General features: G+C 37.6%; 1 protein-coding gene across 3 annotated transcripts in view; it reads right to left on the reverse strand.

Moving 5' to 3' along the window:
- Positions 1-19,560, reverse strand: part of LOC134796191 (hemicentin-1) — a 92,250-nt gene that overhangs the window by 29,657 nt on the left and 43,033 nt on the right. For all 3 annotated transcript variants that reach the window (XM_063768204.1, XM_063768203.1, XM_063768205.1), the window contains exon 2: positions 13,455-13,576. In XM_063768204.1, the coding sequence (XP_063624274.1) occupies positions 13,455-13,576 (122 nt within the window). The remainder of the gene's footprint in view (positions 1-13,454; positions 13,577-19,560) is intronic.

Genomic DNA, 19,560 nt, shown 5'->3' on the forward strand with positions numbered 1-19,560 from the left:
AGCGACGAAATCGCGGAGTGAGCCACGCCTGCTATTAGCTAGTCAAACTCCCAGGAGAACTACACCCGATGACGCACAGTCGTCACGGGCCCCAAGCTCAAGTAACACTGGTTAAGTCGCGTGTTCCCTTGCGTACGCGCATATGGAAAAGTCAGTTTACAACAATGCCGGTGCGTGACCGCGAGCCGTGACTGCGCCTCCCGTTGTACGCCGTGCGATATGCCTGCGACTTTACGTACGTGTGTCACTTGTGGGCCAGTATGAGTAATGTTGGGTACTTATGGTATGTGTACCGTAAGACTACGCACTTCAGCGGCAACGTTAAAAAAATTGCAAAACAAAAGCGCAACCCTGAGATTGGAAAGCTTACGTACAAAATTATTGTGCCCATTGCTCTTGTAAGAAGTAGATAAGTACAGTCAACTGTAAAAATATGGGTGCACATATCATCTCAAAAATATGTCCCATAGCTCTTATGTCAGCGAATTAAGAACTATGGGACATATTTTTGAATAAGTTGGCTACACCCTTTTTTTTACAGTTGACTGTACTTGAAGATTCCAATATACATACATAATACATACTTCAATACGGCCAATTGCTCGACTGACTAACGACGCGATGAAGCTGTAATATATATGTAGATATATTATGTATTATGCCTCAAGATCCCTGAAATACTAAAGGTACGTACGACTGTAACTTCGGTGCAACGTGGCAAAATGATTGCTACGCCATCTTCTGATTCCAAACCTGATATCGAGATTTTACCACAGAACATATGCATAAACTCAATCATAAAGGCATTTAGTTTTAAATTAGATTGCAAAAATATATCAAAAAATATCTACAAAATAACGCATGCTTAAGCTACAATTTTAAAATTAAATCGTTACCAACATACAAAAGCCAACATAATTAAGGCACGTAAATAATAGGGAAACGTGAAAACACTCGTGTTGCTAGTTTCGCATTTCCCGCCTATTTTCAGCACTAATTGGAATGCAATTTCTGCGGGCGATTATTTTATGAAATATTCGCTTGAATTGTATAGAGATGGGCAGGGGGTATTTTTCCCTGTTCCCAGAAAAAAGCTCTACATAAGGGAATAATTACATTGATTACGAACAATATGAAAACAGTGTGATAAGTTATGTAGTTAGCCTTTGTGCTTGCTTTTTCTGTTCTGTTGTATTAAGACAGAGTTTAATTTAGGCTCAAGATAGGATTTTATGTTATTGTATTATTAGATGACGCTGGATGCTTGTTTATAATATTTTAATTATGCACAAATTATTATATAGACTTATGATTACACTTTCTAATAGTGTAAGTAATTCTGAATTAATCTAAAATATTTTCAGCTGTGGACGTACCGTTTTCGAGCTACAAAAAAAACTGAAAAAGAGAAAAGAATTATGCACGCCTTGCGCAAACTCGGATTACACGCATTTAGGAACCAATGAAAGTATTAAAACGACGGAAAATTCTACGAAAGAATCTAATTTTATTGGCCTATTAGCATTATTCGGATCTAAAAGCACACTTTTCAGATTGTTAGGAAAAACTTGTAAAACCTACCTACTTACGTTAGAAACAAAAAGTCCCGACTATGTATGGTTAAGTCATGAATATTCGTTATGGCACATCACTATTGTGCACCAATTATGTCTGAATAATGTAAAGGACATTCAATTTACCTATTGTTATTGGCTGAAATCGAATATCGAATGGCAGCTCCATCATTATACCGTCCATATATCCTATAATTTCACACTTACCTGCCATTAAGAGCTGTCACTAAGATATGAAATCTATAGTTCTCATCAGAGACAAGTAAAAAGTAAGGAGTGGTAGTATTTCTTATAAAGCTGGACATTACCAATATTACCATAGTCCATTATGCGGCAAATTTACCACGCTGGTGCTCAGATTTAGCGAAAACAACGCTAGCGCGTCGTTCGTGATTTTTTTTGCGAAAGGATCGCTAACTAGGTGACAAAGCTGACTGACAAAGCCATTAATTCCAGTCGCGCTCACACGGCCACCGGGTTTACCGTAGTAGACGCGAGCCGGAACGTGGATATCACTCTGCACCTCTAGCACAACTGGCCGCGACAGGCGCGAGAAGAGACAGATCGGCGCGACTTGGCGGCTTGTCGCGTGTTGGCAGCACAACACACGCGCGAGAGCCGCGACAAACTCGCGATCAGCACCTCTAGCACATCTTGCATCCGCGACTTAGACCGCGACTCGAGTCGACATTCCCGCGGCTGTCAAATCTGTCGATTTCCGTAGCACAACTTGTACCCGCGACTGCAACAGCCGCGTAGAGAACTCAAAGTCGCGGCGCGACTCATCAGTGTTCCCCGATAGAATCAAAGTCTAAACATAAATGCTATTTACATGTGACAACACTGAATCGGAAACAGGGTTGCGCTATTTCATTCGTTCTTTGGTGGTAAAAAATCTAGTTTATTGTCGATGGTTAAGTTTTTCCTGTCAAAGTCAAGGAACTTTCAAATTTTGTCAACATTTAATTACAAGAAAAAATATGAAAAAAATGTAAGTAATAGAGCCTTATATACTAAATTTTGATAATATTCCTTAAAATATATATTGTTTTTTAATTTCTGTTTAATAAACCTTTTAAATAAAATATTTTTGTAAATAACTATAATTAATGGAATTGCTATTATTGGTTTTAGTTCTCATATTCCTGTTGTAAATTGTGTTTTTTTTTTTCAGAATAAGTCCAGCATTATCCTAGACGCGATTGATATCCCAGCACCCAAAGGAAAATATTGTTAACAGGAACGTGCCAACGGGCCCCGAAGTGGAGAGTCAGGAAAAGAAACACACTAGGCAAGCTTTTAGGTTTCAAACGCGGAGCTGTCCCCGTTTCTAAAGTCACTAAGATGTGAGAAGCGCTTTAGCTTTAAGAACACCACCGAGGAAGTGAACTATTATAATAACCATAATGGTTATGGCGTACCTATCTATAGTTCGTTTTTTTAGCATTAGGAATAGGTAAACAATCTTGATGTGTCTTTTAATTGAAAAACACATTTTAAAAATAAGTTACGGCAAATATGTAACAATTATGAATCTAATACGATCATTTATATTTTTCTGCTTTCATAAGCAAATATTGTGCCAATAATGGATGGCATTTGTGTGTATGTGTACTGTGTAACTGTTTATGATTTGACAAATTGATATGAAAAGCTTATTTCATAGTCCTCGATGAAGTCACGACCATATTTTATTTTTTTGTTTACAAACCAATTTTCTTTCCAGGGTGATATTTAATTGTCCTATGCCGCATGTCGAAGAAAAAGGAAGAGAGAAAATACTTTTCAAGGGTAATAAAGAAGATTCTTACAATTTCTCTATTGTGGTTCTAGATGTTAATAATATATTAGGTTTAATAATAAGAAGTCGAATATTGCAAGAATAATGCAAAGCAATATATTATTAATTTAAATATTGTTTTTTTTTCACTCCTGTATTTTTTACCTGAAATGAAACAAAAATAAAATAGGTAGGTACCTACAACTCCTAGAAGCCATGATTAGCTCCCCAAGGCCCACTTCATACTTAATGCTGACAGCAACGTATCGTAGCATGATCGTATCAGACCCTGTCAAACATGAAGTGAAACATCTAGAACGCGGGTATGATCTAGAGGAGTTTCAATATGGTAGAGTAGACCATATGATAACCGTACCTATGCTACGCAGACTATGACATGAGCGTAACGACTCCTTCAAAATATTGTTGGTCGGGTCGGTCCAGTCACGTCACGGTATGGTGTTGGCAGGGGACGGAATGGTTTAGTGGGTGATGACTGATAATATTTCATACAAAGCATGATTTTGAGCCGGACATGATCCTGTTACAGCCACGTATTACATCATTCTGTTACAGTACGATGCAGCGGGCACAGGCCACATGTAGGTATGTTTTGTTGAAGTCGAGGAAGGTTCCAAACGGTACCTAAATAGTAAGAGATTGTTGAAATTAGACATCTAACCGTGATCCTAAATACTACTACTAAGACTATGGCTTACTTAATAAGTTGGATAGTTTGTTTTGAACATTTGTACCTACCCACCTCATCGGCTTCGTTTATGTACAAGCAAGCGGGCTCCGTTGTTAGTTGTTAGGTTGATGAAAGTTTTGTGTAAGGAAGTCTTAGGATTATACCTTTACAAACTTACGAACCTGAATTGAAATTTAAAAAATCCTACATATGTACATATGTAGGATTTTACTTAATTTAGTACCTACAAGCTAGCTGTTTGAAATTAAAGTTGTAAATATGATGGGTGTGTTGTGGTACTTGTAGGTATCACCGTGCATAATCGATATAAGAGTGCGTAAAGCGCATTTAGTGATTATTCCATACTTCCTTATCCCTTAGGGCAATAAGTAATTATACAAATTATATTATTACATAATATATGAAACTTGTTTTTAAGTTATAATTATCATGAGTTCAGTTAAAAAAGTACAAGCAAAGCACCCGCGAGAGCGAGTCGCGTTACAAAGTCGCGTAGACTTCGACTCGCGGATTGACATAAAGCCGAGAGAATATTTTGTCTCAAAATAGGCAGTTGTGCTACGGATTTTAGTTCAAAGTCGTGATCGTTGTCATTTTCTGACAGTGACACCTGATCGCGAGTTTGTCGCGGCTCTCGCGCGTGAGTTGTGCTGCCAACACGCGACAAGCCGCCAAGTCGCGCCGATCTGTCTCTTCTCGCGCCTGTCGCGGCCAGTTGTGCTAGAGGTGCAGGTGTCACTGTCAGAAAATGACAACGATCGCGACTTTGAACTAAAATCCGTAGCACAACTGCCTATTTTGAGACAAAATATTCTCTCGGCTTTATGTCAATCCGCGAGTCGAAGCCTACGCGACTTTATAACGCGACTCGCTCTCGCGGGTGGTTTGCTTGTACTTTTTTAACTGAACTCATGATAATTATAACTTAAAAACAAGTTTCATATATTATGTAATAATATAATTTGTATAATTACTTATTGCCCTAAGGGATAAGGAAGTATGGAACAATCACTAAATGCGCTTTACGCACTCTTATATCGATTATGCACGGTGATACCTACAAGTACCACAACACACCCATCATGTTTACAACTTTAATTTCAAACAGCTAGCTTGTAGGTACTCAATTAAGTAAATAGGTACATATGTAGGATTTTTTAAATTTCAATTCAGGTTCGTAAGTTTGTAAAAGTAATCCTAAGACTTCCTTACACAAAACTTTCATCAACCTAACAACGGAGCCCGCTTGCTTGTACATAAACGAAGCCGATGAGGTAGGTAGGTACAAATGTTCAAAACAAACTATCCAACTTATTAAGTAAGCTATAGTCTTAGTAGTAGTATTTAGGATCACGGTTAGATGTCTAATTTCAACAATCTCTTACTATTTAGGTACCGTCAGACCCTGTCAAACATGAAGTGAAACATCTAGAACGCGGGTATGATCTAGAGGAGTTTCAATATGGTAGAGTAGACCATATGATAACCGTACCTATGCTACGCAGACTATGACATGAGCGTAACGACTCCTTCAAAATATTGTTGGTCGGGTCGGTCCAGTCACGTCACGGTATGGTGTTGGCAGGGGACGGAATGGTTTAGTGGGTGATGACTGATAATATTTCATACAAAGCATGATTTTGAGCCGGACATGATCCTGTTACAGCCACGTATTACATCATTCTGTTACAGTACGATGCAGCGGGCACAGGCCACATGTAGGTATGTTTTGTTGAAGTCGAGGAAGGTTCCAATACGATCATGCTATGATACGTTGCTGTCAGCATTAAGTATGAAGTGGGCCTTGGGGAGCTAATCATGGCTTCTAGGAGTTGTAGGTACCTACCTATTTTATTTTTGTTTCATTTCAGGTAAAAAATACAGGAGTGAAAAAAAAAACAATATTTAAATTAATAATATATTGCTTTGCCTTATATATTCTTGCAATATTCGACTTCTTATTATTAAACGTAATATATTATTAACATCTAGAACCACAATAGAGACAGGGGCGTATTTTGAAATTTCGCGCCCCGGGCCAATACGTTTCGCCGCCCCAGAAGTCAAGGTAGAAAAACAAAATGCAATTCGCCAGGGGCGCCATACGGCCCATTCGCCGCCCCTAGCGGATTGGCGCCCCGGGCCATGGCCCGGATGGCCCTAGGGTAAATACGCCCCTGAATAGAGAAATTGTAAGAATCTTCTTTATTACCCTTGAAAAGTATTTTCTCTCTTCCTTTTTCTTCGACATGCGGCGTAGGACAATTAAATATCACCCTGGAAAGAAAATTGGTTTGTAAACAAAAAAATTAAATATGGTCGTGACTTCATCGAGGACTATGAAATAAGCTTTTCATATCAATTTGTCAAATCATAAACAGTTACACAGTACACATACACACAAATGCCATCCATTATTGGCACAATATTTGCTTATGAAAGCAGAAAAATATAAATGATCGTATTAGATTCATAATTGTTACATATTTGCCGTAACTTATTTTTAAAATGTGTTTTTCAATTAAAAGACACATCAAGATTGTTTACCTATTCCTAATGCTAAAAAAACGAACTATAGATAGGTACGCCATAACCATTATGGTTATTATAATAGTTCACTTCCTCGGTGGTGTTCTTAAAGCTAAAGCGCTTCTCACATCTTAGTGACTTTAGAAACGGGGACAGCTCCGCGTTTGAAACCTAAAAGCTTGCCTAGTGTGTTTCTTTTCCTGACTCTCCACTTCGGGGCCCGTTGGCACGTTCCTGTTAACAATATTTACCTTTGGGTGCTGGGATATCAATCGTGTCTAGGATAATGCTGGACTTATTCTGAAAAAAAAAAACACAATTTACAACAGGAATATGAGAACTAAAACCAATAATAGCAATTCCATTAATTATAGTTATTTACAAAAATATTTTATTTAAAAGGTTTATTAAACAGAAATTAAAAAACAATATATATTTTAAGGAATATTATCAAAATTTAGTATATAAGGCTCTATTACTTACATTTTTTTCATATTTTTTCTCGTAATTAAATGTTGACAAAATTTGAAAGTTCCTTGACTTTGACAGGAAAAACTTAACCATCGACAATAAACTAGATTTTTTACCACCAAAGAACGAATGAAATAGCGCAACCCTGTTTCCGATTCAGTGTTGTCACATGTAAATAGCATTTATGTTTAGACTTTGATTCTATCGGGGAACACTGATGAGTCGCGCCGCGACTTTGAGTTCTCTACGCGGCTGTTGCAGTCGCGGGTACAAGTTGTGCTACGGAAATCGACAGATTTGACAGCCGCGGGAATGTCGACTCGAGTCGCGGTCTAAGTCGCGGATGCAAGATGTGCTAGAGGTGCTGATGCGGATTCGCTCGCTGCTCCGGAGTCCGGTGTGTGATCGAGACAGCGCTATGCACTTACCTATATAGCGATGTCTCGCTCGCATACTGTCCGCTACTTACGAATTCGCATTTAATGTGAAGAGCGCCGAATACAATACATGCTTATCAACCGTTGAAGTCCCTTATAGGTTAAGATCGTAGAGAAGTAATTTACGCTATGCGTGCATTTTGTACTACAATGTGCAGTGTACGACGATTCAGAAATGGCGCGTTTTAAACATATTTCGTTTCCAGGAGACGTCTTCCCTCACGCGGGTAGACTTCCTTTAACCGCGTCAGTGACAGTCTTTACAACTGACTTGTCTATAACGGCACGACAAAAGGCCCGAGGCATCAGGGCGCGCTGCCAAGTTCCCAGGACTTTATGAATCACGAAGGTTAGCTCGTGACCGGGATGGTAATGACGGCTGTTAGGCTTAACGTCTTTGTCCTATCGATACGCCTTTACGAAAGCCGACGCGGGAAACTAAGTATTAAGATGCATGCAAACTTTTTAAAGCGTGGTAAAAGTGGCAGACGTTCTATAAGTTTAAGTATATATTCAATCAAATTTGAAAAGTTTTCAAATAAAAAATGACCCGAAAATATATTTAAATAGGTCACCAACCGTCAGTCACCGTTAAACCGTTCGCTAAATTTATTGCACGATACTAGTTTCATAGTTCGTAAACAAGTCCGTCAATTGTAGTTGTTGCAACTGACCTAAGTTTTCCGTTCATATATTAGAATAAAAGAAAGAAACTAATTAAATGAAAACTGCACCTACTCTGTAATCAAAGACAAACATCGTTTTTAGCATAAGGAATATATATGACTGTTTTTGAAGCTAAAGATAAACGTCACGAGTAGCATAACTATAACTAATACTGAACAAAAGATACTTAATTACATTTATTTTTTTATACTCGAAAACTTGACAAAAACTCAATGCCACGAGGTTGGCGATGATAAATTTGACAATACAATATGTTATACATATATGTATCTACGTTTTGGAATGTTAAACTGTAAAATAAAAACAGGACACATAGTGTCGTATTAAAAAGGCCCACCACGAAGCAACAATGGGCCTTTAAATAAAAGAACCAGCCAAATAAGGACTTCATTTCCATAATTAGGAACGCAAGATCATTGCCTTAAATAACGAACACAATGCTTTAACTTTAACCTTTCTCGGCAAACGAGATGGTTAGCAAGTAAAATCTAAATATTATTGTAACAGAAATACGTTTGACTAGCCGTTAGTAGATCTTGTGTCTTTGCAGTAGAGTTTATGATGAGTCAGTTGACGTGGTTGATGGTAGTTCGGAAGACGGCGTTGTTTTAACAACGGCGGGTAATGAAGGTACTCAACACGGTAGTATTAATTAGTCTGCCAATTTGTAACAGACCTATGTAACGAATATGTGGAATGTCGAGAAAAGAGATACTGTTAATTTACTGAGTTTTCTCTGTTGTTTATTGTTGCTTACGTAAGACGTGCTATAAATAAGAAAATGAGGCCACTTAAATTTTCATTTAAAACGGATAATAATAGTCATCCAGATTGTATATCGCCTTCGTGTTTTTTAATTAAATTTCTTCATGATATCTTCGATTTATTTTCTTAATTTAAGTAAACATAATTATTTATTCAAACAATAAAACTATAGGAACTTATTGCGAAAAGTAGATTTCTTGTCGAGCCATTCAGGTCCACATTTTGCATAATAGACTGGCCATCTGCTACAAGTTTAAAACTAAATAGTAACGGCCATAAAAATATTAAAAACGTACCTACACACATTTTAGTTTCATTCTAAAGCCATAGAATTAAAAACGTATATACATTTACAACCGTGACACGAGTTCACAATAAGGGATGCGACATTCTAGGAAGGGTTTCATACAACGCACGCTTAAAGCAGTTATATTTTAAGTAAAAGAATCGTGACTACACCTAGTTAAGATTCAGATCTCGCCTCGGAGCCGCGATTGTTCATTTAAATACAGCCAGTTAAAGTTTACCGGGCTAGATAAACGACAGTTGAATGCGAGGTTTAATTTTATCTACGATGAATATGTAAGCGCGTCGAAATAGTTTAAAAACAATGTGCCCTATGGTTGCGGTACATGCCCACGTACTGACACATCCTGTTGAGTACAACAGTAGGTATTTTTTACTATTGAAGAAGTGCGTTTAATGTTTTACAAGTGTACATAATCATCGTACGATAAGTGTGTGAATATCATCGATTGAAATACGACGTTTGAAGTTTCTAGTGACCGATTTGCTAGTTAGTAGGATAGGTAGTTAACTGACGATATGGTTATTTCCTTGGCTCTGTGTGTGGCCCTAAACGATTTGACGGATTTTCGTATATGCGTTATGATGCAAAGTTGGCAACATTCATGCAGTTGCCGGTGTAGATGTAGAAGACATAGGTACCCCCTTAGATATTCACAAAACTTTAGGTACAAGACTTCATTCGTTTGTTTAAGTATCCCTTTCTTACAAATACACAAATCAAAATGACAGAATAAGACAAACGATTAATAGGTAATTGAGGCTTGTAGCGCGTTTATGCATAACGCTAATAGTCTATAATATTTTCACAAATTTTGGATTAGAAAGCTCTAAAAACACTTCTAAAGTAATTTACATTAACTTGAGATGTTAACTCTCTCAGTTTCAATTACGAGTAGGGTGCCTAGCTCTTTTTTTTCTACAAGTTCCTAGTTTGAATTGGATTAGAGTACAAAGAAGGAACAAACATACAATCCGGTGAATCCGGGTGCTCTTTGTTCATGGAAATTAGCAAGCAATTTTTACTTTACGCCTTAGAACTTGCAGCCCTGTTGCACCTATACGTTACTTTCTAATTTACACTAAGAAGTAAACATAAGCCTTTGAATCCCTTACTATATTATTATTTGCATTTTCCAAAAACAGTTTTTATTCTCCCCAGGTAAAAGGGGACTTTAAACGCCGATTAATATTCGATACGCGGCCTCACACCCCAAGGGGATGAAACAAAATCTGTATGACTTTAATGGCTCCCGCCCGCCGCCAAATTTCTTTTACGACCTCATTGTGCTGGCAGAACACGCTAAAAATCGTTTTGGCGCATGCACCAGGCTAATTAACACTTTTGGGAAGCTTTTGATTCACCTTTTGGTAACTATAAAATAAGCCTTGGGTCTTGCTGAAGAAAGGCCATATTTAAAAGTCTTGGAACAAAGAGATAGGATGTTGCAAGAGTGAGATTTTTGGTATGTTATGTTAATTAAATGGTGTAGCGTGAATCAGCAATTATTGTCTTAAAGGTAAATGTGAGTCCTGATTTCCGTGGTGTCATTACCATATATCTACGTAATTTAACATACAATCTGGGTTGCCAGCTGCTTACACTTAATGCTAATGAACCTATGTAAATATGTATTTTTAATGAGGTTTGTTTTTGTATTTATTACAAAACAATTAATACCTAAAATCACCAAGCACACATAAATAAATTGATACATACTCTGACGAGTAGACACAATTAATTGTGTTAACTTTTCGGTTTCTGATTGAATGATCTTTTGTATTAACATCAAACAGTTGGTAGAAAAAAATGCAAAATAGAAAATATTTCCGCATTCAATATATACGGATATTCCCGGTACCAAATAAACCTTGAATTACCTGTCCATATTCCATAAAGCCATGGATATTGGATATTAACCCGTGGTTTTGAAGAGTCATCGCACCGCCAATTGTAACCGAACCGCGATGAATAACCATCCATTTGTGCACGGTCCAAAAAACCGTATTTTCCGGCGATAAAAAAATGTACATAGCTAATGAGGTCATACGTGTATTACTTACAAAGGCAACGTGATAAACTTTCGTAGAAACAAAGTGACTAAGCGGTTAGTAAAACGATTAAGGAAGACTATTACTGTCTGAAGTGGCGTCATCCAAAAAATATTGTCAAGTAAGTGTAGTGACGGTGCAGATAATAGATCTAAGATGATAAAATGATTTAATATTCCGAATCCGGAAAATGTTATTGAAGTGAAAACTTCTTTAAGGGGCCCACTGATTAACAGTCCGCCGGACGGTATCGGCCTGTCAGTTGTTCGGAACTGTCAAAATTTTGTTCTAACTGACAGGCCGATACCGTCCGGCGGACTGTTAATCAGTGGGCCCCTTTAGCGGCGCTGTGCACTTTTTGTGATGGGGAAAAAATTTTAAACTCGTAACAGGTGTCACGTGACCGTAAGACGTAAGACTGTCATTGAGATTTCACTTCTGCCGGCACTCCCGGAGTGCAACCCGTTGTTTCTTTTTTATCTGTTTGTTGTCGGCATTGTGGGGGAATCTATATAGGTGACACAAATTTAAGGTTTAGTAGAATGTTTAGTAGCGATTTAAATTGCAGTTGATCACGTAACTTGTTTGACCTTTAATTGAAAAAGAACCCGAACAAAAGAAAACGACAATGGATGAAATTGGAAAATTTATGCCGCTAACAAATCTGGCGTACCACAAATACGAGTAGAGCGAGTAAAAAAATTGAGGAGTTTAATATAATTAGTGATCCAAAAGACTCGAGCCCTGTGAGCCTTTTTTTAGCGCTCGCATCATTTCTTGACGCCTAAAGGCTTTAGCCTTTTATTTCATTAGTAAAATAGGCTTTGCCTTTTAGGCGTCAAAGACGAGGCGAGCCCTAAAAAAAAACTAACAGGGCTCGAGTCTTTTGGATCACTAAATATAATACTAGACACACAATTATTGGTTCGGTAGATATAGGTACTGACTTTAAAAGGTCTACATGACATCTCTAGGCTATCATTATATCAAAAGATATATTGCAAGATGAACTATGCACCTGACTCTAAGTATATTACAAGGTGAGCATCGATCGTGATGAACGAACCTTTTCGAAAGGTAAGGTCGGTGTGGTTCAAGTGCTAGCAAACACTTATCTAACCGTCTTTAGGCCTTGGGTGATATTAAACTTGTTTTAACAACAACTAAGTAACGAAATCGTGATTATTATGACTTGAGTCACAATGTCACCGGTAAACAGTCAAGTTTTGCTACAAGCAAAAATATACCTTAAATATAAAATGAATCATACCATGTATTTTCAACGTGTCTGATATAGTAGTATCTACGGAACCTAGTCCTGTTTGTAAGCCCTATATCACCCTTTGTAAAGAAATCGATTGATAATATTTCATACGACTAAGAAGTTAGGAAAATGGCCTATTTTTAAGTAATTTATACGTTTTTTAATATAAATGCAGAAAAGCTTTACCTAGTTGTAACGCGTATAATGTGTTTCAGGTAAAGCTTATGTATGCCCATTTCTAGGCACATCGCCATCTTTGAATGTACAGTCAGCTACAGAGATAGTTAACCCCCCCCCCCCCCCCCCCCCATCTGCAAACAAATTTCTAGGCAGCAGACTGCACATTAAGGTCTAGGCTATAATCTCCACGTAAGCCAAAGGATTGGGGACTAATTGATGTTGCTAGTTGAAAAGTGGTAGAGTTAAACCTATCAATCTTAAATTGTACGTCGCTCCATCCATGTCTTTACGGCTACGCTAAATCTGTCAATTAGTGCAGGGTAGGATTTGCAATGCACATCCAGCTAGTACCTCCTAGTTCCGACGATTTTGCTATTGCAATGTAAATTGGAATTTCGATTGGGATTGAAATCACTTGTGTAAGAGAGTGCATTTTAAAAATGGTTTTACTCTACTCATCACCATCATCAATATTTAAGAGTTATGTTCTAGTCGGTGTAGTAATCACCACTCTTCTTTTTGCTGGGCCAGCCTTTTAACTCCCTCGTACGACACGACAGAAACTCTATCTTTTATTTAGCTGACATGTGAGCCTGGGTCTTCCTCTGCGTTGATTAAAAAGAATCTGTCGTGCCGTATGGCGTAAGGTGGCTTGGCACTAGTCAAGTAAATTTAGTTAATCTTATACAGAACATACCTTATTATCCTTCTGCCACGAGCAGACCCCCTTCTTCTCGGATATCCTGCATTTGAGCAACGCGTCTTCTCCCGGGTTCACCTCTGTGTATGTGGGCATCTCCAGGAACCTCTGGACTGCATCTACGAAGGGAAAAAATATTGTTAATATGCCCGTATTTGACTGGCAAGTCAAACTAATATGTAAGTATGATATTCGTTTGTATAAAGTACATATAGGTAATATGTCCTGTATAGGACTGTTATAAATTTTCAGTAGTCAAACTGCATCCTTTTTAACCTTATAACATAACATTTAGCCTATAAAATAAAATAATAAAATACAAAAAATTTCAAACATATCTTTGACGTTGACTGTACATACATACACGTTAATTATGTCATTAAAGCATTAATTATGGAGCATACTTTGGAATTAGTATACGATCGAACCTATAAACGATTTAGAGTTATACCTACCTACTTGTATGTATCTACTTTTTGTCCGCCTGTTGGTCTGTATCTATCTTTAACCAATTGTTTTTTTCTTTAAGCTATATAATTGACTGAGGTGTGTCAAATTATTTTATCCGTATACTGGCAGCTATTTTAGTCAAACATAATATAGAGGTAGGTATGATTGATATGTACCTACTAATTTTATGATACTGACTGATACTGACAACATATGTACCTATTAACAGTATAAGTGCCTTGCCTGGAGCTGTAAACTTATACATAGTGTTTGAATAAAGAATAAAGAATAAACTCTTATTCGTCAATTCGTGATGCCAGAATTTCACCAAGTAAGTCATCAAGTAAATGGCAATTTAAAATCGTTTATTGCAATGTTATGAAACCTCCCAAAAAAGTGTTTACACACTATGACACTATTGTCATAATATTTCATTGTCAATGCGATGCAAGCACAATGCCCGACCGGCACTTTCACGGGTCTCGACGGACAATTACCATCGTAGACACAGTTGTCCGACCAGTCGTGGACTTTATTGCAACGAAATAAAGTCTATCGACGGTCAGTGAAATGAGTTACTGTTAGTAGTGTTAGTACCTTCGAACGCCTGGAGTCCGAATCCAAATCAAATGGAGAATTCATTTCTATTGGCCTGTACAAATAGTGGGAAAGACTGTTTCAATCAACGGTGTATCGTTTAAAATAACGTTTAGAGATGATGAATTTGTGAGATGAGAGCGGATAAAAAGTAGTTATGAATTAAAAGTTTTTGTAGACCAGAGAAGTAATTTTAGATAATATTTGTGTGAACTCTTATTTTATGTTATTTATTTTACAGTAATAATGAATGAATTTACAGTAATTATAAAAATAAAGTAAAGTTTAGTTTAGTAGTAAAGTTTTCTTGTAAGTTACAGAGCACACACAGAATTAGAAATAGGGCCCCATTTTTAGCTCAGTTTATTGAATAAAAGTAGACACCTAAATTAGAGTATATTTAACATTTCAGGCTTGCTTGCAAATAGGTACATTTGGCTTTACAACACAGAAGAATACCTGCTAGCCAGTAAAGTATTACTTACTCGAACTTATGTAATCTGCTGTTAGCTATCAGTATAAACAAAGTATAAAATGTTTATAAATACAGATTTTACCCACTGATATCATTTAATGGCTGCATGTAAACATTGCATAAACACGCGAATTTGTATCTATGCAAAGCTTTTGGCGATTCACCAGTTAAATATATTTTAGCGTAGAAATACTAGAAATGTAGAAATTTCTTCCATGCGGTGCAGCATGGGTCCTCTCATTAGCTTGGAACGAGAAGCGTGAAGATGACTCTGATAAGCCTGTGTTATGTGTGTGTGTGGCTGTAGGGATATTCCTGTACATATTACCGCGGGTAAATGGAATACGAGAAAATATTTACTTAATCCAGACATGTTGCGGGAATTTACATTTTTAATCGCTGTTCAAAAGAGAAAATAATATTATACATATTCTGTATTCCATTTACTTTTACATATTTTTTATGTATAAAAACGGAAATAATCTCAGTTTTGTATTCATACAGATACAGTGAAGTATAATGGTGTACAATGCAATGTAATAGGTACTTAAACCAAACAAAACAAAGGTAGACAATATAACAGGCGGTCTTATCGCTAGAAAGCGGTACGGGCGTCATGTTGTATACTACACTCGCACATGGAATATTCAAGTAATTTCACATCACCTGCATCTAACAATCGCCTATTGTGTAATATAGGCTAATTACCGCTTCGTGTTCCTGAAAATTGTTAACTCGAAAATATTGCACGGCACGGCATTAAATTTTCAGTGCATTGTTTGCTTTGCAATTGCTCAATAAAACGTAAGCTGCCTGTAACCACGAGCATATTCACATATATAGTGGCCATTTTGAATTCGCTGAGCCAGTTTTAAGTACTTAATCGACCTAAATGTGTGTTGGTGCTTTACTTTGAGCATTGCCTAATGAATCACTCTGATATATATATGTGTGCAGTCGCGCCGCTATCTAGATGCCAGCTAGATTTACTGCAAAGCATCCTAATCAGGGATATGTCCTCAGCTCTATAGAGCTCTGAGGAACTAACTAATTTGAAATCGTCGCCTCTGTATGCACCCCCTTTTCCATGCTTCTATAGAAAACACGGAATGCTAATAAAGCCGAGCTGAATGCAGGCACCGAATTTAATTGGCTTTCCGACGTACCGTATAACAATAGCTGCGTATATTAATTTCGACATTTAGGGAGCATAATCATTCATCGGTAAACATCAAAGCATACGTACGGAGGTATAGTAGGTACTATTCATGCTTCATGCCACCCTGCGTTGCGACTTAAATGGGGAGACTTGGATTGAATATCACCCTGTAGGGTGGAGTGCCATTTTGCATGGTCTGTTTGTGAAATAAATTCGACATTTTAATCCCTATGCGGCACTCGCTTAAGCACAAATGTTAATCGTCGCTGCATAAATAATCAGACGTCATGCCATTTTTCATTGAAGGCAATTATTTGCTCTATAATTTAGTGCTAGCCCCGATTAAAGGTAAAATCATTGGGCATTTTGCCAAAATTATAGAGCATTTTCTGATCCCGTAATAAAGTCTTTATTTATGTTGTCCGAATGTACCTAAATCCACGTTCGCCTCTAATTGTTTTATAATTTCAAAACTCTAAAAAAATCAATTTATCAAATGCTTTATTGAATGCGCCGCGGGAAAAAAGTAACCCAAATTGCAATAAGCAATCAAGTATCCGAGCGCAAACATAACAGTTCATTTCTCAAAGCAAACGACACCAACAATAAAGGGTCCATCAATCACCTGTCCCAACAAAAGGTGAAGAATAGGCACTCACTGCCCAGAGGCACTCTTTATTATTTTTTTATTTTATACTACACTGCCAAGTTATGTTTGCGGCGCGCGGTGGCGCTAGCGTACTTGCATTAGTACCATTTTCCTCATTATTAATTTAAGTTCGGGCGATCGCCGCTGGTATAGTTATCTTAGTTATTGACAGTAGAGTTCGTGGGAAGTGGACCGCGTGTATCTATTGAAATATTATTATGTGCACCACTAATGGTTTTCATTAGCTCGGGGTCTCGTGATTTTCCACCGTGGATTGCGGTTTCACCCCTGAGGTCCGCGTATTGTTATTCTCCCCAATATTTTCATTAGCTACATGTATACACGCGTAGGTAAACACACTTACTACATATATGATCGATATGATACATTATGAATCCAGTTAATGAAATATGGATTCCCGATGGCCAATGCAACCGCATTTATGAGTTTGCTCCGTATAAAAATGCAATTGATATTCAAAACTACAGCAAAGTACGCTCATGAAAGACAAACTATTTCCTATTGGATTTTTATAGGAGTTTGTAACGGAACTGTATTAAATAAAGGGGATGGCAATAAAAATGTAGATGCTACTCTGGCCGTTACGGGCAAGAAATATGTAAGAAATATGCATCTGAGAGGTCGGGAACATGCAATACTGAGTATGTTTTATTCAATAAAGGCCGCGGAACCAATATAGCCGGACGCAGGTATAATATTGGACTGTTACTAGAAATGAAATATGTAAATTTCATTAGGGAAGCACTCGGATGAAACTATCCGAATAGGCAAAACCTCCGTAACGCCTCGGGGAGATAGCTGGGCATCTGAGGTTGCACGTAAATATAACTTGAAGCATATTTCACGGCCACACAGAGCAACGTTTTTAAGAAAGGTCATTTGGTTTTACCTACAAGTTATGACAGCGTTAAGTTAGGCATTAATTAGTTGTCATAATTAGTAAAGATAAGATGTGTAACAGAGACATAGTTGGGTAATGATTCATTGTTGTATATGGTACAATAGGTGCCTAATAAAATAAAGTTACTCGCATGTCTAGGCAATATTGGCTTTGAACCAATTGAGACAAGTTTTCCAATAGTAACATGTAAACAACGATTTGTATTCAGTTCTTGCCTCCCCAAGGGAAGCAAAACAATGCGGAGAAAGTATTCCAATCTTTATAACTGAAGAGCACGTGCATACTCGGCGTGGTATACCTATGTCGCGTGCATGACAGTGCTCGCTATGCGCATATTGACTTATCGTTCCAGAAACTTTGATGACTTTTTAATAGCTCCCAGCGGGCTTTCGAGTTAATTTTATCGTTGCAGTTCGGCGACTACTAAAATTTTCACGAAATGAGTATTAAAATGTTTCGTAGAATTTCACCGTCAACAAAGCTAATTGGCATAAAATGAGCCATAAAATATTTGTGATCATAAAATGCAACAAACGTGCAGTTCCAAAAGTTTAAGGATTTCAAAAGATTAAAGAGTCCTAAACACGTGTGGGACATAATGGAAGAGCATAAGCTACGTACCATAGCTCTGGGACTTGCATTGTCATGGTCACGTCGGAGCCGATGTCTCTATAGTTATTACCGATACTCAACATTAGCCGTACAAAAGAAAAAATACGACAAAAAAGAGTTCGATGTCACGCCCATGCAGTTCGGGAGGTTCTCACGCGGGCCCGTGTGTCCCGAGCAAACAAAACTTCTACCAAGAGGCTGTAACACGAACCCCGTCCGCCCACTTTCGTGTACACGATATCTATTGCTTCTTACGAACGTAATAAGGATGGCTTTCTTGAAGAAAGAGGACGATGGACACGGAAATAGGAATTGTGATAGCAAGGATGCGCTATAAGGCTTCGTAACAAGAGTGACCACGATACGACGTCCTACTACGAGCCTATTGTAACAAAAAGAGTATAAATAGCCGCGAGGTTCGACACGTTTGTATGTAAGTTTACAATTTTATCCTCCCGTGGGAACAGTCTGCGGGCGATGTGATAATTGCCTAGTTTGCCTAGAGCCTAAAACTTCGAAGGCGAATATAAAAGCGGTCATTAGTTTTGGGAAAGTATAGGGATACGAAATGGGCCAATGATAGGACGATATGGAAAATGATAGGGATTGTGTGGGTCGCCCTAATGATATGGTTGGGTCTTTAGCAGACGGCGAACTTCGAAGTCGGAACGATTTATAGTTGTACCTGTTAAATTTATTAGCGGTAGAATTTACTTGATTGATTGTGGCGATTAGTGATGTGGCGCAGTAATTTTTACATTCCCAGGAATATTTGTCGAACAAAGGAATAGTACGAATGAAACAATATTAAAACTTATTGGAAACAAATTCAGAACTTTGTTTTTATTTAATTTATTAAGACAAATATTCGTTGGTTGTGGTAAAATTTTAGCATTCAGGCAAATAAATTATACACGCAAATTATAACAAACCCAATATGTATTGCGTAATTTTTCATATCATTTTTTATAGGTCCTCCTAGCCAGTGTCCAAAGAAATACATAGTCTGTTCGAAAAGAGAAGATTCGTATAATATATTGGTTCCCCTACCTATGTATATTCCACAACTCTTCTCTTTCCGCACAGACTGTACCTACCTACCTATTTTGTTTAACCCTGGGTAATATTCCTGGATTTACTGGGAACAATGGGAATGTGAGGTACGTTCCCGGGACTTAACCATATCACTAGTGATGATTAAATATTGGTAAGCCGATTAACCGATCAGTTACTGTGGCT

The sequence above is a fragment of the Cydia splendana genome, chromosome 13 (assembly GCF_910591565.1).
Source record: "Cydia splendana chromosome 13, ilCydSple1.2, whole genome shotgun sequence".
In the NCBI taxonomy this organism is placed as follows: Eukaryota; Metazoa; Arthropoda; class Insecta; order Lepidoptera; family Tortricidae; genus Cydia; species Cydia splendana.